Here is a 27,131-nt window from a genome sequence, read left to right as displayed (position 1 = left end):
GTGAGGAAAGGAAATAAGGAAATAAATAATGATGAGAGCAAATTAATAAATCATTCTACAAACCGTAACAACGTCAAAACAGATATGTCATGTATAAACTATAAATAGACTTATGTCAGTTTGTTTATTATTATTATTATTATTATTATTATTATTATTATTATTATTAGCTAAGCTACAACCCTAGTTGGAAAAGCAGGGTGATATAAGCCCAAGGGCTGCAACAGGGAGAAATAGTCCAGTAAGGAAAGGAAATAAGCAAATAAATAAATTATATTAGAAGTAATGAACCATTACAATAAAATATTTAAAGAACAGTAACAACATTAAAACAGATCTTTCATATATAAACTATAAAAAGAGAATTATGTCACCTTGTTCAACATAAAAACATTTGCCCCAAGTTTGAACTGTTAATATCTGTACTATGGCCTTCCACTGTCTTGTGGTAGAGTTCTCTTGTTTGAGGGTACACTCAGGCACACTATGCTATCTTATTTCTCTTCCTTTAGTTTTATTGAATTTCTATAATTTATATATGAAAGATTTATTTTAGTGTTGTTACTGTTCTATACATTTTTTTTTCATTATTCATTACTTCTGTTGTAGTTTATTTATTTCCTTATTTCCTTTCCTCACTGGGTTATTTCTCCCTCTAGGAGCCCTTGGGCTCATAGCGTCCTGCTTTTCCAACTGGGTATGTAGCTTAGCTAGTAATACTACGACTACTAACTACTACTACCTGACGTTGGGGTTTACTACTACTACTACTACTACTACTACTACTGTCATTATTGTGAATGTCATTTTCGTTATAGGTAACGGCCGAGGTCAACGTCCTCAAATATGTGGCTTTTGTTTCTTTACATGCAACTATGACCGATAACAAAAATTTCATGCAATTCTCTTCACAAATGTGAATAAACTGGAAAGATTGGCAGCGCGGATTATTTTATCATTCAGTGCAATAAGGTAATTGCAGACTGACCCCATGTACGAGTGGTATAACATGCCTTATATCTATCTCGAACTTTCAGAAATGGTACAAACATGCAGAGAGGTAGTAGGTTGGTCAGGGCACCAGCCATCCGTTGAGATACTACCGCTAGAGAGTTATTGGGTCCTTTTACTGGCCAGCCAGTACTACATTGAGTACTTCTCTCTGGTTACGGTTCATTTTCCCTTTGTTACACATACATCGAATAGTCTGGCCTATTCTTTACATATTCTCCTCTGTCCTCATACACCTGACAACACTGAGATTACCAAACAATTCCTCTCTCAAGGGGTTAACTACTGCACTGTAATTGTTCAGTGGCTACTTCCCTCTTAGGAAGGGTAGAAGAGACTCTTTAGCTATGGAAAGGAACTCTTCTAGGAGAAGGAGACTCCAAAATCAAACCCTTGTTCTCTGGTCCTGGACAGTGCCATAGCCTCTGTACCATGGTCTTATACTGTCTTGGGTTAGAGTTCTCTTGCTTGAGGGTACACTCGGACACACTAATCTATCTCATTTCTCTTCCTCTTGTTTAGAGTTTTTATAGTTTATATAGGAGATATATATTTTGATGTTACTGTTCTTAAAATATTTTATATTTTTCCTTTTTTCCTTTCCTCACTGGCCTATTTTCTCTGTTGGAGCCCCTCGGCTTATAGCATCCTGCTTTTCCAACGAAGGTTGTAGCTTAGCAATTAATGATATTGATGATGATATATCGAAGGGAATCACAAGTGTTAGTCGGCGCTTTACTAAATAAGAGTTCCTTATTATGTAATGTTGCCTAACCTAAGACAAGAAATACGAGTTTAGGGATTATAGTTTATTTCATAGACGGTTTTGGGGTCATCTCGCTTTTCCTCTTCAATGTGAATTTTACTGTATTATTATTATTATTATTATTATTATTATCTAAGCTACAACCCTAGTTGAAAAAGCAAAATGCTATAAGCCCAAGGGCTTTAACAGGGAAAAATAGCCCAGTAAAGGAAAGGAAATAAACAAATACATAAACTACAAGAGAAGTAATTAACAACAAAAGTAAAACTCTCCAAGATCAGTATCACACAAGTAAACAGGAGACAGGAGCCTCAAGACTATAGAAAGATTATTCTCTAATCTAGTTTATTATTTGCTACAAATTACAGTTGGGTATTTAGCTTGTTGCTTATAAATCGATTCTGTAACATTTGTAACTTAAGGTTTACGTTATGCAATGTCTATGTTTAATGGAAATGTTTTCATGCATGCTAGTAATATTTAATAATGATCTTAGCTTCATACACGAGAAGAAAAAAAAACTTAGAATTCTATCAAGATAAAAAAAATGCTCGTCATTTTGCGTGTCAGCAACGTTGCTTAGAAATCGATTCTCCAACATTTGCAACTAAAGGTGTTACGTTATGTAATGTCTAAGGTTAATGGAAATGTTTTCATGCATGTAAGTCATTTGTAACAATGATTTTAGCTCCATGCAAAAGTAAATAGTCAACACTTAACATTCTATCTTGTCAAATGCTCGTCATTTTGCGATTAAGCACCATGCAAAGTAGTCCACGAATTAGTAAAACCTACAATTAGGTCTAAGACAATCCAAATGAAACCTTATCATTCTCTGAAAAGACAAGAAGACGGAAAGTAGACAAATTCCAGAAATGAAGTCGACAGAATAGAGAAAAAAAAAGACGTTCCAAAAGACAGAGGATGAACAAAAAAGGGCGCCAAACGCAAGGGACTCACGGAAGGGGGAGAGAGGGTGCTCGCACGGACCTGCTTGTGAGGATAGACGTTTATTCTGCATTTAATACACTCTTGTCCGCAATTGGCCCACGAGTTGCCGCTCATCCATTTTCGCTTGCATTTGGTGCAACGGAACTCTCCGAAGCATCGCTTCTTGCCCTGGTAAGGCGTCAGTCCTTCTCCCTTGGGTCTTGCCTAGAAAGAGATTGGAAAGGATGATAATGATATTTGATTAGATGATTGGATTGCGAGGGTTTCGAGTAAAAGAGCCTGTCTAAACTGTCTAAATATTGCTTCTAGACCATTTTAGGTGACTCCTTTGAACTCTGTTTAGGAGGAAAACTAATAAAAGGAAGAATGGAAAGTATTGCTCTAAACTCCAAAGGGTTTGGATAGGAGCTCATTACAACATCGCCTTTAGCTTGGTACGTAGGCACCTGTCATAGCTCCCTAGGACATCTAAAATATCTAAAAAGATTAAGGTTATTGTGTTAGAACCGGGGATAAGATACCAAATCTTTTGGGAGAAATTTAAAAAAAGGATTTCTTTTTCTTGTGGAGCATCTTCTGTGGGCGTTACTCTGAAAAAGTGAAAATATGGTTGGCTCAAAATGCGTTGAACTTATCAAAGTATTTCTTATGTTCTGGTAAACAATCATTATACATTTAACTTAGAGCATTTCATGGGTGAAAAAGGTAGAAAAATAAGATAATTCAGTTATGTGTAATGAAGTGGAAATCAATCTTAATTTGTACGCTCTTCATTGACATTACAGGAAAACAATAGTATAAGCAACGCAAATAATTTTTCTAAAATACGATAATATTTGGGGGATCTGTGTAAAGCTGATTTTAGTTAAACTCCTAAATAATAATTTAATCTTTTATAAAACAGAAATGTCAATAAGAAATATATCTTCATTAGCTTCACAATTTAGAATTAGCATGAAAAGCTAAGATTTAGTCAAATAATTTTTTTTTTTTTTTTTAATATTTAGAAGAAAAAAAACTAAAGTAAGCGAAGAAATTGCGCACTGGATGTACTTAGTATTAATGACTTATTGATATACAACGTATGAACTAGCTTTACAATAAGTATGGGTATTCAAGTCACCATACATAGTGATAAGAGAAATCGGGTCAAAATGTCACAGCAAAAGCTTTTTCAAAGGTGCTCTTAAATTTACCTAGATGATTAAAAAAATTAAACTTTAAAAATGTTATTTTGTTGACTTTTGACCAGATGTAGGGGAATAGAATAGGCATTAGCAAAACTATATAATTATAGACTAAAGTTTGTATACATACACACACACATATATATATGTATATATATATGTATATATATATATATATATATATATATATATATATATATATGTATATATATATATATATGTATATATATTTATGCATATATATATTTATGCATATATATATTTCATATAAGCCATATATTTTAATTTTTAATGCATATCGACCTAGTGTGTGTGTGTGTGTGTGTGTGTGTGTGTGTGTGCGCGCGCGCGCGGGAGGAAAACAGATATATAGGACTGAAAATGAATGAGTAAAACAGATAATGTTCATATTTGTTAATCAATATTTTTATTTTTACAGAAGAAAAGGGCTTAAAGCTTTTGGCGTTTCCTTTAAATAGTTCTTTTAATGTTTATGATTCAAAACTTCTATGATAGAACCAAATGCCCTTTCTATGTTCCATTGCCTGGACCGTGAAGCCGAAGGTGTTAGTTCAGTCCGTTGTATTTCTGTTGTGAAGATTGAAGTAGCAGGAAATTTGAATTAATATGTTATTATTATTATTATTATTATTATTATTATTATTATGAATGAAAAATGACAAAAGTAATTAATAAATTTCTTAATTGTAGATTTTTAAAACTTATAGGACGGGAAATGAATAAATGGAATAGAATTAGGTTGAAGAGCGTCACACAGATGTATCTGAAAAGATTTTTAAATAAAAAATTATTCGTAAAAAAAGATAAAAAATAAGAAAAACTGAGATAATAAGGTTCATACTTCAAAAAATAACTGATAGCCCAAAACAGCATAGACTTTAGATTACAATTAAAACTGACGTATATTTTTGTAAATAAATGTAAGATATGAACATTATCAGCTCAAATCATATAATTGAGATGTAATAAAATGGATTATAATAAGACAAAAGAGGAAAACGGTAACTGATTGACTGACAGAGACAGACAGACAAGGGGGAAGGAAAGACACGAGCAGAGATTAGGACAACGGACGCAGGACATGGCGTCTTGACAAGTATTTCCGTTCCGCAAAAGGATTTTGGTCAGGGAACTTTCTGTCGTCCTTCAGCGTTCAAGCTTATTGAGAGAGAGAGAGAGAGAGAGAGAGAGAGAGAGAGAGAGAGAGAGAGAGAGAGAGAGAGAGAGAGAGAGCATGGATCGTCTCGAAAAAAAAAGTCATTATAGTATCGGAAAGAAATCTAAAGGGAAAGATCATGGCATCGTATAAGAAGAAATGATATATATATATATATATATATATATATATATATATATATATATATATATATATATATATATATATATATATATATATATATATTGTATGTATATAGTATATTGAGTATATATGTATATATATATATATATATATATATACGCAACGTATATATGTGTATGTATGTATTTATACATACATACATGGGTGAGGACTATGAAGCGTGAAGTAGGAGATGGTGAATGGAGAAGTATTGAATTAAAAGCTCAAGATAGAGACGACTTTGCGTCAATAGGCGTAGGAGGAGATGATGATGATGATTATGATGATAAAATGCTACTATCGTTAATAGAATTAACATCAAACAGAATTTCTAGGTTTTAAATCCAGAACTTCCAAAGACCACAAGACAGAAAGTGAAAGATATTGGGAGATATCCATAAAATTATTTCTTCTCAAATGTTCTGAATTCTGTACCCAAACGTGATACGAATAATACCGCACCAAATGTAAATATAGGTGGTGAAATCATGTCTGTGGTTCGTTCCTATAAATATTTGGAAGTAGATATAACGGAGGATGGTAAAAATGAGAGAATTGGTGATTCATAGAATAAGAGCAGCAAGATAGGTAGTGGTATGTTTAGCAAAGATCAGAAATAAATTTGAGTTATCAAAAATTCAAGGTGGGAATGAAAGGATTATTCTTTTTATAAAAGGGAAGGGTTGAATTTAAATATAAATCATAGAAAAGGGATTGAAACTGATGTAATGAAGAGTTTGCAGTGTATTTTTGGTGTAAAAAGGTTGACAGAAGTTTGCTCAATGTGAAAAGTGTGATCGGAATTCTATGAGGTTCGGACAAGTTGAAAGAATGGGCGATAATAGGTTAGTGAGAATAATGCATAATTCAATCTTAAGAACTAGGAGGAAAGGAAGACATAACAAGAGATTGGAAAACAGTGAGGAAAACTTATTAAAAAGAATGGGCCTTAATATTTAGGAGGGGCAAGATGGGAAATCAATAGCGTGGTGTATGTATTCATTGTGTACGTGTGTGTGTGTGTGTGTGTGTGTGTGTGTGTGTGAACAAAACATAGTGTTATTCATGAAAAAGAGTTCTTTGAAGAGGTTTATTTTAAGTTTTATTTATTTGGTTCTGTTTGTTCGGAAGTAGGTATTTTACATTGATTTACACTATTGTTCATGATATTCATGAACACACGATTATGTAGAATAAATCATTTTATATTTATATATTTTCAAGGAAGTCCTTATGACTAAACTGTCCCCCCTAGTCAAATACTGTCTCGTAGTTTTTGTATTAATCTACTCATAACGACAGAAGTAAAAATATAGGTAAAGTCGGTAACAAGGGTCACTGAAACAAGTCCTAACAACGTCTAACAACGGCTGATAGTTACCTAGTTAATTGTAACTTCCGGCCAATTAACACTAACCTGCGGACACTCTTTGATGTGATGTCCCTTCTTGAAACACAGGTGGCACAGGTAATTAGGAGGCAATTTCCTCCCCTTGGCTTTCTTGTCTAGTCCCAGCGTTAGTTCGCTCAGTTGGTCCGCTAGTTCCCCTGGAATAAGCCAGTAAAAAAGATTAAGATATGAATTTTTTTAGAGGAAAAAATATTTTTCTTATTAAGAAAACGTGTTAAAAAAAATAATAATCAGAACTCTGTAAAAAAATAAATTTCTCAGTCGTAGTTCAGTAATACAGTCGACTGTATGTTATTTTTACCCTACTTTTTTCTTATATTATACGGGTTGATGACCGTAATATCACTCATTAACGTCAATATATCCGTTTAAAAACGGTAAATGCCTGGCAACATTTATTCCAAAATATATACAGGTCTTATTTTTTTTTTTTTTTTTTTTTTTTCAAATTTTTAAGTGTAACTACATATATCTAAACCGGGACGTGTGGTCGCTCATCGGTCCGGAGCATATTGATATTCAGTAGAGTTCTCTTGCTTGAGGGTACACTCGGCAACACTATTCTATCTTATTTCTCTTCCTCTTGTTTTTTAAAGTCTTTGTTGTTCATATATGGAATATCTATTCTAATGCTGTTACTTCTTAAAATATTTTATTTTGATTATTAATTACTTTTCTAATAGTTTCCTTTTTTCCATTCCTCACTGAGCTATTTTCCCTGTCGAAGGCCTGGGGCTTATAGCATCTTACTTTTCCCACTAGGGTTGTAGCTTAGCAAGTAATAATAATAATGATAATAATAGTAACAATAATAATAATAATAATATTAATAATAATAATTATAATGATAATATCGGACATGAAGAGATGGATTGCTAGAAAGTTGAAATACTACATATGAATCATCTACAAGATGCAAAACCCTGGAAACTTAAGAAAAAAATAAAGGAATAATAGTTTGCTAAACATTTCTGATCTCTTGATTAGATTGATTCAAGAAATCACTGTTGGAACAATAAAGGGAAGATGAAGGAGCCTTCGAAAACAACCATTGTAGATTTGATTGAATTTGTAATATGGATTACATGACCTAATAGGGATTTATGTCCACTTTGGGCTCCAGAGCCTTTAAATATGCGGCCCCGAGACTATATAATAAGCTCCCACGAAACATTCGAATGATTGAAGACATTAAGGCTTTCAAGAGGAAACTGAAGACTTTCTTACTTCATGAGTCTTTTGACAGTGACGAATTAACATTAAATGAGCCATACGTGATCCGAAAAGATAAATACTCTGAACGAACAAGGTAAAACGACAGTGGAGGTCTTGTAGAGAGTGATGTTCCCCTGCTGTTTGGTACCGGAAAAGCAGCCATCAAAATAAAGTAAGTTAAGCAAGAATGTTTGTTACCCAGTTATTAATTAGCTTCGTATTTCTGCTATATTACAGTTATCTAGCATATGTCAGTCATAACCAGACCCATAATGGAATATTAAAAAGTTAAAAGTGCCCTGTAAGACTACAGCTACTATAAATCTACTTAAATTCTATGTCAAGTCAAACCTAAAAATCATCAACTGTCGAGAGCTTTTCGTATCTGGGAATGTCGTTAGTTTACTTCCTACCGTCTTAATCTATTTACCAACATTGCATCTAATTTCGATCATGCTCCACTTCTTTTTAGAGTAAGTGTTTTTTTTTTAATCTTCACAACGAAGATAAGACCAACATTACTTGGATTATGGGTCAAGGGAAAGTTCTATTGTAGTTTTATGCAACAAAATAATTCGTAACTGTTTAAGAAATTTGGGATTTGAACACCTTTTTGACCATATATATATGTATATATATATATATATATATATATATATATATATATATATATATATATATATATATATATATATATATATATATATATATATATATATATATATATAAAATCTCATCCTACGCCTATTGACGCAAAGGGCCTCGGTTAAATATCGCCAGTCGTCTCTATCTTGAGCTGTTAATTCAATTATATATATATATATATATATATATATATATATATATATATATATATATATATATATATAATATATATATTTATATATATATATATATATATATATATATATATATATATATATATATATATGCATTCTTTTATATATATAATGTATATATACGTCAATATATATATGTATATATAAATGTATATAATATATATAATTATATATATATATACACACGCACATAAAAACGTACACATACAATAATGGGACCATACATCAGCATTTTGTTGATGCGCAAGAAGCCTCCATTAAATTTTCTTATGAGGGACACAAAAGTTGTTCACTTGGAGGATGACAATAGGAATCTGGTGATGGCTGAAGCAGTGTTCATCAGGATGCAGCATCCTGTTTTGAACATTCAGTTTTCCTCAGACAATGTCCTCCTTTCTAGCGAGAAGACATTTTGCACCATTCCTCCAGAACATATCCTGCAGTCTTGAGGACTGGTGATGTGGGACTATGTTGGAATCAGGAATTTCTTTAGGAAAAAGTCTCTGGAGCTCCAGCTAGAGTTTTGAGGCTGTATTATGTTTATGTTGAACAGGCTGACATAAGTCTTTTTATAGTTTATATATGACATATCTGTTTTGATATTGTTACTGTTTTTAGAATAATTTATTGTTAATTTTTTCTCATCGTTTATTTATTTCCTTATTTCCTTTCATCACTGAGCTATTTTTCCATGTTGTAGCACTTAGGCTTATAACATCTTGCTTTTCAAACTAGGGTTGTAGCTTGGCTAGTAATAATGATAATAATTAGGAATCCAGATGTCTGCTTTAGTATTTTCACGAATTTATGTTGTGAATATCTTAAAATTTTCATATTTGCGGTTTCTTTTAGTATTTTTATGTTCAGATTTTTAAAAAATTATTTTGTTTGAATGCATTGTCATTGTATAAGGATAATGATTTCTATGTAAATATGTCCTGATGAAAGCCATTATGCATTGGATGAAATAGCTGTTGCCTAAGATTGAATAAATGGAACAGCACAGTATCAAATTCTGTCATTTCCTTTAAAATTCTATTGCTGAAGAATAGAAAATATACGGAAAAGTAGAAAAGTGATGTTTAGAATAGTTAATGCCACAAATTCTTTATTGTTTAATGAGTATATATATATATATATATATATATATATATATATATATATATATATATATATATATATATATAAAATCGTCATCACCAGCCATTGTTAGTCCACTGCAGGACAAAGGCCTTAGACATGTTCTTCTAATCTCGTCTGTCTATGGTCTTTATAGGCTTGTCTAGACCCGCAAATTTTCTTCGCTCATCAATCCATCGTCTTTAATTCCTTCCCCTGCTTCGTTTGTAATCTCTAGGGACCCATTTTGTCATTCTTTTGGTCCATCTATTATGTGTCATTCTCATTAGGCTACATGTCTATTTCTCTTCTTACATGTTGCTCTTTTTCTGTCTCTAAGTGTTAATCCCATCATTATTATTTCCACAGCGTTCATTTCTTTCTTTTACAAGTTGTTGGAATATCCTCAACTTTAGTTTGTTCTCATATTCATGTTGCTCTTTTCCTGTCTCTTATTATTCCCATCATTATTCTTGCCATAGCTCTTTGAGTTGTAACTAGCTGAAAGAGCTGTTCTTAGAAGTATCTGTATGCTCCTCCGTCTTACCTTGAATTAAGACACTTAATGATCCCATAAGAGAGTTTATGTTCATAAATACTTTCCAGTCGCAAAGATTAAGCTTAATAGGACTAACCATCACACCCGTTCAGTTCCTCAAAGAAAACGATTAAATAAATGAATCTGCGACTGACCTATACTTCCGTTGAGGCTGCTGCTATTGACCGGACTGTTGATGCCGTTGAACCCGTTGCTGAAGCCACCGTTGAGTCCGTTGAGGGAGGTCAAGGAAGTCAAGGCCGAGATATCCGTGGGCGTGAGCCCCGTCAGCCCACTCAGCAGGCCCGAACTGATGCCCCCGCTGCTCCCGAGGAGGGAGTTCAACCCGCTCATTCCTGAGTTTCCTAAGGCGCCTATTCCACCTATAGTGCCACCCATTCCTCCGCCCATGCCTCCGGCGATGCCCCCGCCTAGGCCTCCCAGTCCACTTCCGGCTAGGGAGTTCATGGACGTCTGTGGGAGGGAGCCCATGCCGCCCATTCCAGATCCCCCGCCCATGTTGATGTTGTTCCAGCCACCAGCTAACATTTTGTTCTGGAAAGAAAGAAGAAAGGGTGCTTAGTATTTTTCTTCGGGTGAAATAATGCATTGAAATATTTGAGTGATTGATTATTATTTCTTTGATGGAAGAGCGATTACAGGTACTTTAGTCTTCAGCGTTGGAATATAAATGAAACTTATAAAAAGCTTTTGAAGTTGTATGCAAAAAAACTCAGCAATGTATATTTTCTAATAGATTCCAATATACCTTTTTATGATTTTTTCCATTGATATATATATATATATATATATATATATATATATATATATATATATATACATGTATATATACTGTGTATATATATATGTATATACATATATATATATATATATATATATATATATATATATATATATATATATATATATATATATATATATGTATATATGTGTGTGTGTGTATTTCTTTCCTGTAACTCGCAGGGGAATAGGGAGAAGTCATACAAATTGTATTTCAGGTAGGAAAGAGGGAATGTGTGAGAAAGGTTGAATCTGTGTGTGCGTGTTTGTGTATATCTATCTAAATATTTAGACGTCAATTTTGACGGCTTGGGTACACTGGTAGTTTATTATTGGACCAATATCCACAAACCTCATAGGTTGCAGGATTACCTCACCAAAAACTTTATTTTTTCCAGTTTTTAAAAGTAGAGGGAATAGGTTTGACTGAAATGACGTGGTTGGAATGACAGGTGGTAAGTTATCATGGCTCATCTATCAGAATATCTAGGAGCTTATTGATATGTTTAAATATGATGAGGCCAAAAGTTTAATAAATTATAAGCTATAAAAACAAAATACAGTTGTTGTTGATTTGAAGGACAAAATACTTTCGTTGTTTATTGAATTTTTAAGGATTCTGATCACAGATGGCATAGGAGTTTCTGGTATTTTTTATATGTTGTCAGTGCCACTGCAGGGATATGGTCTAGTCCACTTACTGGGTTAGTTACGTGTGTGTCTAGTTACGTTTTGATAATTTCTCCTGAGAAATCAATATTTTGTAGCGTTAAACAATTTCTGTTTATATTAAATAATGCAGTTTGATTTTATATTTAGCCTCTAATTCCACAAAAGAAGGGTTTTGCATACTCTGCAAGGGATTGGTGAAATAAAAAACACACAAAAAAATACCTGAAGATTCCAGGGTCGAATCAATGAATAAGTATTGCGTCGCTTAATTACTTTTTAAATTTACTTTTATGTTTACGCAGTTATGTGGAGGAAACTTTTATTTTCTCCCACTCAGTTTTCTTGGTTTTAATATTTAGATTTAAGATAGTTGATTTTTCTTTTGTGTTTTTTTGTAAAGACAATTAATTTCGTAGCTCCTAAGTTGTCAATTATTTTTAGTAAGTTAGCAAGAAGAGGTTATTTTTGCAGTTATTGTAGAGTTAGTAATGTTACTCCTCTGGGTAATGTGTTTGTGGTAGCTCTAGCCCTCCTGATTACTGCCCAATTTCCATAACTCTCGTATTATCTAATGTTTTCGAACGTCTTTTGACGAAATGTGTAGATAGGTATGTTGAAGGTAATAATCTTTTCCCTGATTTCCATTTTGGCTTTCGCAAAGGCATTGGAACATGTGCTTCCCTTTATACAATTTTCAGTGCTGTACAGAAATCCCTTGACTGTGGTTAGAAAGTTCTCATGACTGGCCTTCATTTTATTGCTACCTTTAACTTTGTTAATCATGAGGTCTTTCTTTTCAAACGTAAACAGATGGGAATAGGTGGGTTTTTCTAAACATCATTATTGAAGTTTTAAGTAGTAGAGTATATGAAAATAGTGTTCTCGGTCCATTACTTTTCATACTATATACGTATATGTGGTTTGGCATAGAAAACAAGCTTGCTGCATATGCAGATGATGCTACCCTCTTTGCATCAATTCCATCTCCCATGGCTGCAGATCCCTTAATAGAGATCTAGCTAAAATTAGTACATGGTGCAATTTATGGGGTATGGAGGTGAACCTAAACAGAACTCAAAATATGATTGTAAATAGATCGAGGAAACTGGCTTCTCAATATCCAGATTTTTGCATTTAGGATTATTTATCTATATACAACTCATTCAAAATTTTAGTTAGGGTTCGTGATTGCAAATTTACTTTTGAAAAACGCATTTGGTTTATTTCTTCTTCAAATGCACAAGAAATAGACTTACTGAGCAAGTCTTTTAAGATTACCGATGATCAGTCAGTCCGTATAAAATATTTTAATTAATTCCTTCACATTACTTTTTATCAAGTATTATTCGCCTGTCTGGTCATCAGCTGGTGACTCATTTTAATTTGTTGGATAGACACTTACGATCTTGTTAAGTTTCTTATACTTGATCTTAATTTTAATCTCTGGCACCGTCGTTCAGTTAGTTCTTTATGAATATTACATTAGATTTATCACAATTCACATCATCCCTTGCACTCATATCTTCCCAGAGTACTCCATTCTATATGTAGCACTAAGTATGCAGTTAATTCTAACAACCACGCCTTCCCCATTATAAGGCACAATACCACAAAGTGTTCTAGAAGTTTTATTCCATCTGTGACCAGATTGTGGAATAATCTTCCTAATCAGGCAGTTGAATCAGTGGGACTTCAGAAGTTCAAAATTTTTGTAAATACATTTCTGTTGAGCAGGTTGACAAGTCTCGTTTTATAGTTTATATATAGTCGACTGATCTATTTTAACGTTATTACTAATCTTAAAAATATTTGCTATTCTCTTATTTCCGCTCCTCACAGGGCTACTTTCCCTATTAGAGTCCTTGGGCTTATAGCATTCTGCTTTTCTAACCTTGGTTGTAGCTTGGCAAATAATAATAATAATAATAATAATAATAATAATAATAATAATAATAGTGATGATGATGATGATGATGATGATAATGATGAGGATGATGATTGATTGATTTGAAGTTCTCTGGCATCCTGACATCGAAGGTCATTGACGCCGTGATGATGATGATAATAATAATAATAATAGTAATAATAATAATAATAATAATAATATTAGTTGTAGTAATAAATGAATAAATAAATAACTGGAAGTAGGAAATAGGTCTTCTTGGATGCTTCGAGGCTGTAGCGATCACCTTTTGTATGTGGACTACTAAAAAGTCATCTTGGAAGTTAACTATTATTCCTAGTCTAATATTACCCTTGATTGGTATTGCTATACCTACAAAAGGTTCATTAGCTAAGTTTTGCATGTATGTATTTTATCAAAACATTTTGATAGTTTCATTTCCTTTCATATCATACTCATTGGTTAATATTATGTCAGGGTATTTTTCCTTTTAGATGTATAGTTCAAATTTCTTTTTTTCTAGGATTTCATGTTATGTTGAGTTATTTTGCAACATTACAGGGTTAAATCCATTCGAGTTACAGTAGTTTGTTGCTTTCGTTTATTTTGTGTTTTCTGGTAATCTTGTCTACTTGTGCAATATGTTTTAATGTTGAAGTCAATCCTTGTGGATTTTGCAAAATTGGAGAAATCTGAGAAGCTTTGTAGTGAGGATTCTATTTTTTCTGTTAATTGAGTCGTATTCTGAACTTTCTGCTTGCTTCAGATTGTGCAATCTTGCATATCTTCAGGTGCTAAAAATTCTTCTCCTTACTTTGTAGTTTATTATCTTTTATTCATTTTCGTGATGCTTCATTGTTCATTGTTTCTTTAGAGCAATGCATTGTTGGTAAATTGTTACCTGCTAATATACTGTTTATTGTTATGGGGTAGAATCTTGCTTGAGACAGCCCCAGGTTTATTGCTATACTGTATCTGTTATTGTCGCAATTTTTGTCTTGTCATGTATATTGCATATGTTGTTTTGGATGTTATTTTGCACTACCCTGACAATTCACAGGATTGGTGGCTGTTAATTTAGCGTAACTTGTGCCGTTGTATGTAGTGGATGTTGCATTTCTGTGAACTTTGATCTCTTGCATTTTCTTTTTTATTAGACCCTCCCTCATTGTGTATTTCGTTGCTGAAGTTGTATGTTGTTGATTTCTTTGTATTTTCTTGACATTCTTTGTATTTATGATTATCTGATTAACATTCAGAGTATATTTTAAAGTTTTTATCTTCAGAATATTTCATATACAGATGCTCATAAGCGTAATATTTACAGCAATATGATAATTTTACAAATATATCCAGTTCAATATTTTGACGTGGAATGTACTGGCAGGCTCTGAATAAAAGCCCTCCTTTGGCTGTCTTTGTCATTTTCAGTGTTTCAAACTTGATTTTCATGGTTTGGGAATTGTTCGGGAGTTTTATCATATCTTCTATTTTAGCCAAATATTTTTTTTTTCAGTGCTTTCTTCAAGTTCTTCATTTCCGTATTCTGCCGTTCTAGTGCAGATGTTTTGCTACCATACAGCAGTATCCATGTAATTCAGGGAAATCTATCACTCCGAATTGTTCATTTAGAAAAACAGTCCTGTTCTCCGTGTACATTAACAAAAACTGCTAAGTTAGCAAGGGTTAAATCGTGAACACTGGCCCATATAGTGCCTAAGCACTGTCGTAGCGGAAACTGTCTTTTTCCATCGTCGTGAGACTTAGAACTGTTATCTTGTAGCATTCCATTTTCTTGAAGTTTTGCCTCAAAGAAGGGTGACACACAAACCTAGCTATGCTGAAGCAAAGCCAAAACGATGCTAATGACCTAGGAGAGGAGAGAGAGAGATTGAAAAATCTCAGGGGCCACTCTCCTCGGATACTAGGTAGTCATGGAAACACGTCTTACACCTACGGGTGCTAGAGGACCGACTGTGATACTGTCCCTTATTTTAGGCATTCTCTTTATACTAATTTAAAATGATTTGTCTATTTCTGTCTTTTCTTGAAGACATTTTCACAAAATTACGCCCATCCTATAAGGTAAAACATATTTGCATTGAAAAATTCCAGATTATATTTATTCCCAAAAGGAGTGATCTTCTTATGATAATTGTCGTCCTTCATTTAGTAATGTTTGTTGAATTACTTCAAGATTTCTGCGTATATGACTTATACCAAGTAACTAGAGAAGTATATTAGAAACCAATAGCCTCTTGTATGCGTCATCTTCTTCGAAGCTTTACCAACCTTTAAAAACATAATTCTTAGAACAGCCGAGTCTCTAACCCTTGATAACAAAACATTTTATCTTATATGGTGGCCTTGGTACTGACAGGCAACGATGAAGTAACTATTCCAATATTGAAAGTTTTCTTCCTAAATTGGTCGTGAATATTTTCGACCTCCTTCACAAATTAAACAATTATTATTATTATTATTATTATTATTATTATTATTATTATTATTATTATTATTACCTAAGTAGCAGGATGCTGTAAGCCCAAGGGCTTCAACAGAGGAAAATAGCCCAGAGAGGAATGAAAATTCGTAAATGAATAAACTACAAGAGAATGAATGAACATTTGAGATAAAATATTTAAGAAAAGTAACAACATTAAAAGAGATCTTTCATATATAAACTATATAAAGAGATTTATGTCAGTATATTATAAAAAAAAGAATCACTTTTACTGTTACTGACGCTGTCAAAGCGCCTAATGATGGAATAATTGTATACTGGAAAATGCAAGCTTTAGTGGAATTAGAAATGGCGAATATGCGATGTATTAGACAAAATAATTGAATAATTTTTCTGAAGAACATTCAGATTAACAGATAAATAGCATGTGGCATTAAAGTCTAAGGCAAGTCGGAGATGGAATAAAGAAATATTGAAGAAAGGATTAAAATCGTAAAAAAAACTGCAACACCGCAACTACATGAATTATAAACTACTTTCCTCTGTAAATGAATGTAATAAGTAAGTTGAGTAGTTTTCCAACTGAGCCACTCCTGCTTAGCAGATCGAAATTAAGCAAACATCTGTTACTATCGGTAAGATCATCGCCCTCATTTATCATGAGACTCGATGCATCTGCTTTTCCAATCATAACAACAGATTCGTTAAGATGGGCTTGGATGAGTCGTCCAACTTAAAGACGTGGCCTGTTTGAAAAACTAGGTGTTTTTGTGGCCTATTGGTAACGTCTCTACCTTGTAATCGCTAGAGGGGGTTCGAGTCCCGGTCAAACTCGTTAGTTACAGTGTCTGCAACCTCGCCATAATTGTGAGCTAAGGATGTGGGTTTTGGGGTAGCGTATAGGTCTACTTGCTGAGTCATCAGCAGCCATTGCCTGGCCCTCCCTGGTCCTAGATTGGATGGAGAGGGGCTTTGGCGCTAATCATATGTATATATGGACAGCCTCTAGTGTATTGTCCCGCTTGCTAGGGTAATGTCACCATTCATGAATGGACTTTGAACCTTTAAATATCTAGAGGAATGAAATAGCAATAAATTGAGTTAATCACAAACTTATTGCTTAATTTAATGTTAACTTTAAGAGCCATTTCTTCGTAAATGAATTCACCGAATACAAATAATGGGTAGATAGAGACGGTAAGAGACAGAATGGCTCTGAGTGTTGTGGCGTGAGTGGCAGAGGCTTACAATGAGGCCTGAGACTCAGGCTGAGAGCCACTGTCTGTAGCTAGTAGAGAATACGATCCCTAAGATAAGTTGACCTCCTTATGGATAATCCTCTCAGTGAAGGAATCCTCTGTTTATTCCATAAGATCATATGAGAACTACTTTGTAATCTGCAGGAGTCCTCCATAGTCGAGTGGACTGGTTGTTTGTGCGGTTATTTTCCTCGTCTCGGTAGTAAATGGATTTGATTAAGAAATGATTCATGGGCGTAGCCATGCTGTGGGAGAGGGGTTGGGTAGATGGGCTGTAGACGTCCTCACCCCTCTTTAACCAAAAATAATGGAGAAGGGATAAATTATATTCCAACATTATGCATATTATAAAGAAAATCATTAGCTGCTTAGAAATTTCCACAATTCAGAGGCTGCAATAACTGTTGCAATCAGTTTCATTGTGAGCCAGTGGTAATGTACTATATACTGTATACTGTAATGGAGTTTTTTTTTTTTTTCAATCAATCATCATCTTTGAAATATCACACATCAGCCTCAAGAACATCAAGTATATGCAAGGGTGCACCATGATAAATGCTCGCATAACTGCCCGGCACTCGTGCTAATTACAGGTATTTTGAGGCAGATCTCAGAAATGTAGGCCTAGTCAGCGAGTGATCTAGAAAACACCTAAGGAGATTTTATTTTGGGTGTGTTATGGTGGAGTTCGTTTGTTATTCTGTTCTGTTCATTATAATAACTGAAATGAATTTTATGGATTCTTGACTAAAACTGGCATTTATTTGAATTGTCACTACATTATTATGCTGATTGATGAAGTTTAATGTAAGATATTAAAAGATTCCGTTTATATTTTGACAAAGACCATCAATTGTGACTTTAATGTCAATTAACTTGGAAAGACATTTACTTGATAAGGTATGAAATGATATAAAATATAAGCTTTATTGTTTTTTTAATTGATAGGAAAGATGGGTGAAATAAGAATGAGGGCTGTTAGCAAGATTCTATCAAAATGCAATCGCTACGTAAGTGCCTAGAAATACCCAGGGTGCACCACAGAGCATCTAAAATCCGTCAGCTTCTGGGGGTTGACTCTTCACCTGTAAGGCTTCGACCGCCCTCCACAAATTCGTGTTGTTGATCCCAATCTGAGCAGTTTAGTTCATAGACATATTCAAGAGTTATAGAAATTTATATTTAAAAAATTCTCCATTAGTGTCTTTGAAAGTACAAAGAAACACTGTAAAAAACACCAAGTAACTAGAGTTTATGGAGTTTAGGAAGGCACAAAACCTCGATCACAGCCACCAATGAAAAGTCAAATTAAATTTTATCATTTAGACCTTTACGCCGATTATTATTTTCATCTTTGCCATAAACTGGCAAACCTGAACTGAACGTGTATATTTATTCGCTACGGTTCAACATTTTATACACATTTAGGAAAAAAATGGGTAAAACAATGTTAATATTTATAAAAAGTAAAAATCTTTACGTTGTTCTTGTCTGAATTGATACCGAAGTGTCAGCCGCGCATTTTCTCTAAACATTAGCTATAAATGTGTGTTTAAACGTACATTCCATATCCTCTGTCTTTAGCTCTTCCTCACTATGCACAAAGAACAGCTACGCAGCCTTGGGAACCGAGTAAAAAAAATATGAGCTCGCAGTTAAATAAACATCGGGGTAAATATACCAGAGCTTCTGAGACGCATCAAGGGAACTGGCTCTCGCTGTTCCCTTCTTTTATTTTGTAGGAGTATTTTGTTTATTTACTTCTTGAATTAAGGTCATTGAAATCTCCCTTTACGTGAATGCTTGCAACAGATATTTTCTTTACAGAGTCGCCAGATATTAATCAAAGGACTACTGTGGTTAATGTCAAAGAAAGGCTTTTGATCATGTAATAAGTACATTTTGGCAGCCATCAGATAGAAAATATATTCAAAAGAGAGAGAGAGAGAGAGAGAGAGAGAGAGAGAGAGAGAGAGAGAGAGAGAGAGAGAGAGAGAGAGAGAGAGAGAGAGAGAGAATGTTGTTAGCAGATCTTAATGAAATCTGATATTGCCGATTCAGTTTCGTTGCCATTTGACCCTTCAGCATTGCGACAAATTATGTCCTTGAGATCAAATTCGCAGTATAGGAACCATGGTTGTTGTTATTATTATTATTATTATCATTATTATTATTATTATTATTATTATTATTATTATTATTAATATTATTATTATTATTTCTATTTTGATTATTATTATTATTATTATTATTATTATTATTATTATTATTATTTCTATTATTATTATTATTATTATTATTATTATTATTATTATTATTATTATTATTATTATTGTTATTATTATTATTATTATTATTATTATTATTATTATTATTATTATTAAACATGTGCAAGCATTCATATAAAACAAGTTTAAAAGAGCATACATATTGCTTAGTAAGATTCTAGGCTTTCACAGAATCTAGTAGCCTTTCGTGTAAACACGTAAATGATGGATAAAAGCTGAAACTATTTTCCATTCTAACAAAATGCATAAAGAAAAAAAGAATGGGAGAGCATACCTCCGCCTACGATCACTTGTTCACTTGTTTATCAATCAAAAGCGTTAGTTGGCAGAAACCAAACGAAATCTTATAGGACTTTCTTTGCAGAAGCAACTATTGTATTAAGTTTCGTTAACTAAATCTATGGGTTCGCCTTTGGTTTCGAAAGCCTGGGTCATTTGGAACATGCTATTTTTCCTTGTTGTTGTCTTTGGGCTTATAGCATCTTGCTTTTCCAACTAGGCTTGTAGCTTAGCTAATAATAATAATAATAATAATAATAATAATAATAATAATAATAATAATAATACAATCCGAAAAAGAACTATTCTTTTCAGAAAGAACATTCATTTCTCTACCTAAATATAATCCCATGTCAACCATGAGGTATATCTATGGTAGAATTCTCGTAAATATCCGGCCAAAACAAACAAACCAAATAAAGAGCATGTTTGGCAAAGGATGGATGGATTACCAGTGACAATCCATATCAAATTTGCAGCAAATTCTCCCACAGGTCACCAACCTTGCCCTCATGAATTAAAACGATACGGTCAATCAAAATGACAAGAGTCCGAGCTAACATAGATCCAGTCGAATCTAACAGTAAGTTAAAACACCAACAATAACGATTAAAATAACGCTGATTGATTGCTGGACATTCGCTCGTTTGCCAAATTTCAGTGAAATTCCGTTTTCCTCTAAGCTCATGTACGCAATTGCGTCCTGAAAACGAAAAACTCATAATCTAGCTTTCGTCTCAAAAAAGAATGGTGCCACGATGCCAAAACGATATAAACACCAGCGACACTTTAAAAAAGAAAGGTCAGCTTCTCTTTAGTAATTTTAATGATTTTGATAATAATGTTTCCTGTTATTTCTTATGCCTACTTCAAATTTACCTACAGCTGATACTCCTCTCTGCTTTTGACCTACTTTAGCATTGAAATAACCTAAAACAAATGTAAACTGAGTCCATTACGGAAAATAAATAAGATTTTCTCAGGATTACAGACTGTTTTGAATAGGATATATATATATATATATATATATATATATATATATATATATATATATATATATATATATATATATATATATATATATATATATATATATATATATATATATATATAGAGAGAGAGAGAGAGAGAGAGAGAGAGAGAGAGAGAGAGAGAGAGAGAGAGAGAGAGAGAGAGAGAGAGAGAGTCAAACTAAATTAGCATTATACCTCAGGGGTCAAACATACTTGACTGGCTATTTCAATAGCGAGTACCACAGACGTGACCTTGGTCATACGCTCACGTGAATCCCTGTTCGAAATATAACGTGGATCACCTTGAATATTTCTTCAATTTTGGTTTGGATTTTCTTTTGGCAGAACGATCATTATTTGTCCAGCGCAACTGAGTCTCGCGAATTCATTCCTTTGGCTTGGCGATTCATTGGCAAGAACTCCACAAAGGTGAATTGGTGTTAATGAGTACAATGCTAGCTTAGAATTCAGCACTCCTTGATAATGCTGGCCTATTGGAAACGTCCATGCCTGGCGTTCTGCTGGACGGGAGATTGAGTCCCTCTCAAACTGGATAGTTTCTTGCAGTGTCTGCAACTTCGCTATCACTGTAATCTCAGGGTGGATGTGGGTCGTTTAGGGGAGTATATAAGTCTACCTGCTGAGTATTCAGCAGCCATAGCCTTGCCCTCCTTGATCCTAGCTTGGATGTAGAGGAGTTTGGGTGCTGATCATATATATATTTGTATGGTCAGTCTCAGGGCATTGTCACCGTCATTGGAAACGTCCCTGCCTGGCGTTCTGCTGGACAGGAGGTCGAGTCCCGCATAGTTTCTTGTAGTGTCTGCAACCTCACCATCCTTGTGAGCTAACGATGGTTGTTTTGGGAGAACCTATAAGTCTACTTGCTGATTCCTCAGCAGCCATACCCTGACCCTCCCTTATCCTAGCTTGGGTGGAGAGGGGTCTTGATCCTCCCTGGTCCTAGCTTGGGTGGAGAGGGGCTTGTTTGTTGATCATAAGTATATATGGTCAGTCTCTAGGGCATTGTTACTACCCCTTGCCTCTGCCATTCACGGATGACCTTTAAACTTTCAAGTGTGTTCTCACGCCCAATTGCGCCATTTGAAGGCGGTTTCGACTTCAATGCAGGCGTGACAGGTGTGGCTTCTCTTTTACAATCGAGGATCTGATTCAATACGTGATGCTGTGGGAGAATGGGATGATAAAGTCGAGGAATGCATTACAGGAAGCGGAAAGAAAAGGATAGTAGAACATGTCTTTTTAAAAAAAAGATAATTATTAAACTGGTTGTTTAAACTGGTAATTTAATATTTGATTGGTGCATAGAAAGGTGGAATGATTGAAGTATGAAATTATCTAGATGTTAGTTGAAACCACGGTCTTCATCCAAGGAGAGAGAGAGAGAGAGAGAGAGAGAGAGAGAGAGAGAGAGAGAGAGAGAGAGAGAGAGAGAGAGAGAGAGAGAGAGAGGTGAAATGATCTAATCATCATAGTTTAGATATTTTTCTGCTTGGAAGAAGAGCGATCTAAACCTTTGGTGTTTTGTAAGAAAGGAAGTATCCACAAAACACCCACTTTATTGGCATTCGCATCAGCGACAGGCAAAGCTAGCCAGATCCCAAGAAAAAAAATACGAGCAAAAATCATCCAATGAAGTAAATAGAAAATAGCAGATAAAAGCTAATTTAACAATAATCATTAGACAGATTAGAGAGAAACAGTTAATTCATCTAACAAAACAAAGAGCCAGTTAATCTTAACAAAACAGGCCAAAGGTAAGAAACTGGTAAATAAGAATTATAAGAATATCTAAAGAAACAACCGGAAGCAAACAAGAAAGGGTAACAGAAGATGGCTGAGAAACGAACAAAAGGAACTTCAAGGCAACAATTCCAGAAAAGTGTAACTTTCTTAAAAATTTCAATGAAATATATTATGGGGTATGAAGTTGAATCCTAACAAAACTCAAAGTATGATTGTAAGTAGGTCAAGGACGGTGGCTCCTTAACATCCGGATCTCAGTATTGATAATGTTTCTTTAAATTTGTATGACTTAAAATTTTAGGTGTGATTCTCGACAGCAAATTTACTTTTGAGAAACACATTAGGTCTGTACCTTCTTCAATTGCACAAAAAATTGGCCTATTGAGAAAGTCTTACAAGATTTTCGGTGATCAATCTATTCTGAAGAAGTGTTTTAATTCTTTCACTCTCTTTGTTTTGAGTATTGTTCTCCTGTCTGGTGTTCAGCTGCTGATTCTCATCTTAATTTGTTAGACAGAAACTTACGATCTATTAAATTTCTTATTCCTGATCTAGATATTAATCTTTGGCACCGTCGTTCAATTAGTTCATTAAGCATGTTGCATAAGATTTTTCATAACTCTGACCATCCTTCACATTCAGATCTCCCTGGACAATTCTATCCTGTTCGTAATACTTGGCAGGAAGTTAATTCTAATAGCCAGGCCTTCTCCATCATGAGGCTCAATACTACACAATATTCTAGAAATTTTATTCCAGCTGTTACCAAGTTGTGGAATGATCTTCCTAATCGGGTAGTTGAACCAGTAGAACTTCAAAAGTTCAAAGTTGGAGCAAATGTTTCTAAGTTGACCAGGCTGACATGAGTCTTTTTTATTGTTTATATATGACATCTGTTTTTGACGTTGTTAATAATTTATATAGGACATATCTGTTTTGATGCTGTTACTGTTTTTAGAATGATATATTGTTAATTTATTCTCAGCATTTATTTATTTCCTTATTTCCTTTCCTCACTGGGCTATTTTTCCCTGTTGGATCCCTTGGGCTTATAGCATCTTGCTTTTCCAACTAGGGTTGTAGCTTGGCTAGTAATAATAATAATAATAATAATATAGTATAAGACACTGTAGGTACTGGGAACGTATGAAAGGAAACAAGGGATTCGACAGATTTCGCCAGTCGTCACTATCTTGAGCTTTTTATTAACTACTTCTCCATTCATCATCTCCTACTTCGCCATTCGGGGAAGGAAAGAGGGAATGGTCATACCCCGGTGAGAGGGGATTGCGTGTGCGTGTGCATGTCCATCTAAATATTCAGCCGTAATTTTGACGGGTCGCGTACACTAGTGTTAGATAAGGAGCTGGCGTGACAATGCAGTATTGAATAAAGAAAATCGTGTATTTTGATCACAAAATAGTCAGATACTGCAATAGGAAAAGAGTTAATGGTTAAAATCGTACATAGTTACTAGAAGTTAATAGAAGTTCGGAATTTAACACATCTCTTTAAAGTTAAAACCAATTTGCTTCTCTTCAGTAGATGATTAACAAGCCACGACAACAAGACCCATTAAAAGAACAGATAATCCACATTATATATATATATATATATATATATATATATATATATATATATATACATAAATATATATATATTGTATATATATTTATATGTATATATTATATATATATGTATATATACATATATATATATATATATATATATATATATATATATATATATATATATATATATATATATATATATATACACACACATATATATATACCCTGTATATACATATATATATATATATATATATATATATATATATATATATATATGTATATATATACACATATATATGTATATATATATATATATATATATATATATATATATATATATATATATATGTATATATATATATATATATATATATATATATATATATATATATATATATATATATATATATATTTATACATTATTGTCAACGAAGACAAAACCCAGAAAAGGAATCCGGTAAAATAAAAATAAAGCAGAACAGCAAATCGAACAGCATCAACATCTCCCAAAACAGCATTTGACATTATTGGCAACAGCAGCGAAAACAGCAGGAGAAGCAGGAGACATTCCGTTCTCAATGCTATATATCCTAAGAATGTGGCTCCTCTACCCCCCCCCCCCCCCCTCCCTCCCCCATGGCACCCCATTTGGCTATGTTTCAGCAGGATAGACTGAGACCTATTACGTAATTATGCTTGACCAGGATATTCGTTTTGTTCTTCGAACGTTTGATATTTTCCTTTCCTTTTTTTTTTTTTTTTTTTTTTTTTTTTTTTTTTTTATTATTATTATGAAATACGCATTTACAATCTTACAATTTATAACATACAAATCATCGTATATTTACATGAATATTTTTTTATATACTGTATTTATAATTGCAATTTTTACTATTTATATAAATATTTTTTAAATAAAAAAATTGCTTTTATTATGAAATACACATTTACAATCTTACAATTTATAATATACAAATCATCGTATATTTACATGAATATTTTTTTTTTTACATATACTGTATTTATAATTGCAATTTTTACTATTTATATAAATATGTTTTTTAAATAAAAAAATTGCTTTTATTATGAAATACACATTTACAATCTTACAATTTATAACATATAAATCATCGTATATTTACAAGAATAATCTTTTTTTTTTTACATATACTGTATTTATAATTTCAATTTTTACTATTTATATAAATATGTTTTTTAAATAAAAAAAATTGCTTTTATTATGAAATACACATTTACAATCTTACAATTTATAATATACAAATCATCGTATATTTACATGAATGATTTTTTTTACATATACTGTATTTATAATTGCAATTTTTACTATTTATCGAAATTTGTTTTTAAATCAACAATATATCTAGTCATGAATACTTTTTTCAATAGAAGTTTTAAATCCTATTGTATTTATATTAAACGAATTTATCATTCTGCTTTTAATACATTCAAGTAATTGTGGGTCAGTACTTTAAAATCCTGAGTACTTATCATCATGCGATAAAATCCGCTATTATGACTATTGCCGTATTTCCATCCTTCTTTGAATCTTCTTTCCTTGTGCACTGATTTCAAAAGACGTTCTACATACTGGCTCCTTATTAGCAGAAATACTGTATATATTTTATATGCTGTCAGCTCATTTTAACTGTCCTCATGTTTATGTACTGTATTGTAAATCATTGTTAGTGTCTACCAGTCGTCTGGATATTTAAGTGAACAGAAGCTTATAGGGATTTATACAGTCTGTATAGTTATTTTTATGTCTTCTTTTAGGCATTCACATGCTCCTGTGATTCTAATCACTCAGACATAACGTCGCAAGATATGTATGTATGTATATATATATATATATATATATATATATATATATATATATATATATATATATATATATATATATATATACACTATATGTATATATATGTATGTATGAATATTATATGTATATCTATAGATAGATAGATAGATATTTGGTACACAGCTTCTCTCTAATGTAATTTTCATTGAAGGCGATTGCCTTAGTGCTTCAATGTGTTTCCTACAGGAATCCTCATAGGAAACACATTGACGCCATTAAGGCAATTGCCTTCAATGAAAAATACAGATATGTGCATATATATGTGTACACATACACACACACACACACACTATATATATATATATATATATATATATATATATATATATATATATATATATATATAGTGTGTGTGTGTGTGAGTGTTTGCAGAAAACGTTCCGAAGTAATTAGTAGTAGAAATAGTTATTCCGGTATATAAAGGCTATAGCAAAATTCATATGGGTGTCACGTTACTTAGTTTACCAGTGAAGGTGTAAGGAAAGACTCTGATTGGGAAATTCAAATAAGTAACGGACGGACTGATACTGGAGGGAAGCATAGCCTGGGCTTCGACACAGAAGATAGCCCAATGATTAAATTTTCTTTAAATTAGAAAAAATGTTTGGGGCAAAGAAAGATATTTGAAAAGAATATAGCAGAATAAGGAATAAGGTAATTTGGCAAGTGTTGAGAACGAATAGATGATACGTTGTCGTTTAAAGGTTTTAAGGTCCCTCATGAATGGTAGAAGCAAGGAACAGTGACATATCCCTATCAAGCAGGACAATGCCCTAGAGAATGACCATATTACATATGATCAGCGCCCAAGCCCGCTCTCCACCCAAGTTAGGAT

General features: G+C 33.1%; 1 protein-coding gene across 5 annotated transcripts in view; it reads right to left on the bottom strand.

Annotated features, from left to right (window-relative positions):
• Nucleotides 1-27,131, bottom strand: part of LOC137642750 (harpin HrpN-like) — a 49,250-nt gene that overhangs the window by 5,700 nt on the left and 16,419 nt on the right. For 3 of the 5 annotated variants that reach the window (XM_068375589.1, XM_068375592.1, XM_068375590.1), the window contains exons 3-5: nt 10,553-10,952; nt 6,693-6,823; nt 2,738-2,932 (exon numbers count right to left, since the gene is read on the bottom strand). In XM_068375589.1, coding sequence (XP_068231690.1) covers nt 2,738-2,932; nt 6,693-6,823; nt 10,553-10,952 — 726 coding nt within the window. The remainder of the gene's footprint in view (nt 1-2,737; nt 2,933-6,692; nt 6,824-10,552; nt 10,953-27,131) is intronic. The other 2 variants (XM_068375591.1, XM_068375593.1) reach the window with 1 other exon arrangement.

The sequence above is a fragment of the Palaemon carinicauda genome, chromosome 6 (assembly GCF_036898095.1).
Source record: "Palaemon carinicauda isolate YSFRI2023 chromosome 6, ASM3689809v2, whole genome shotgun sequence".
In the NCBI taxonomy this organism is placed as follows: Eukaryota; Metazoa; Arthropoda; class Malacostraca; order Decapoda; family Palaemonidae; genus Palaemon; species Palaemon carinicauda.
This window is presented reverse-complemented; position numbering and strand designations above follow the sequence as displayed.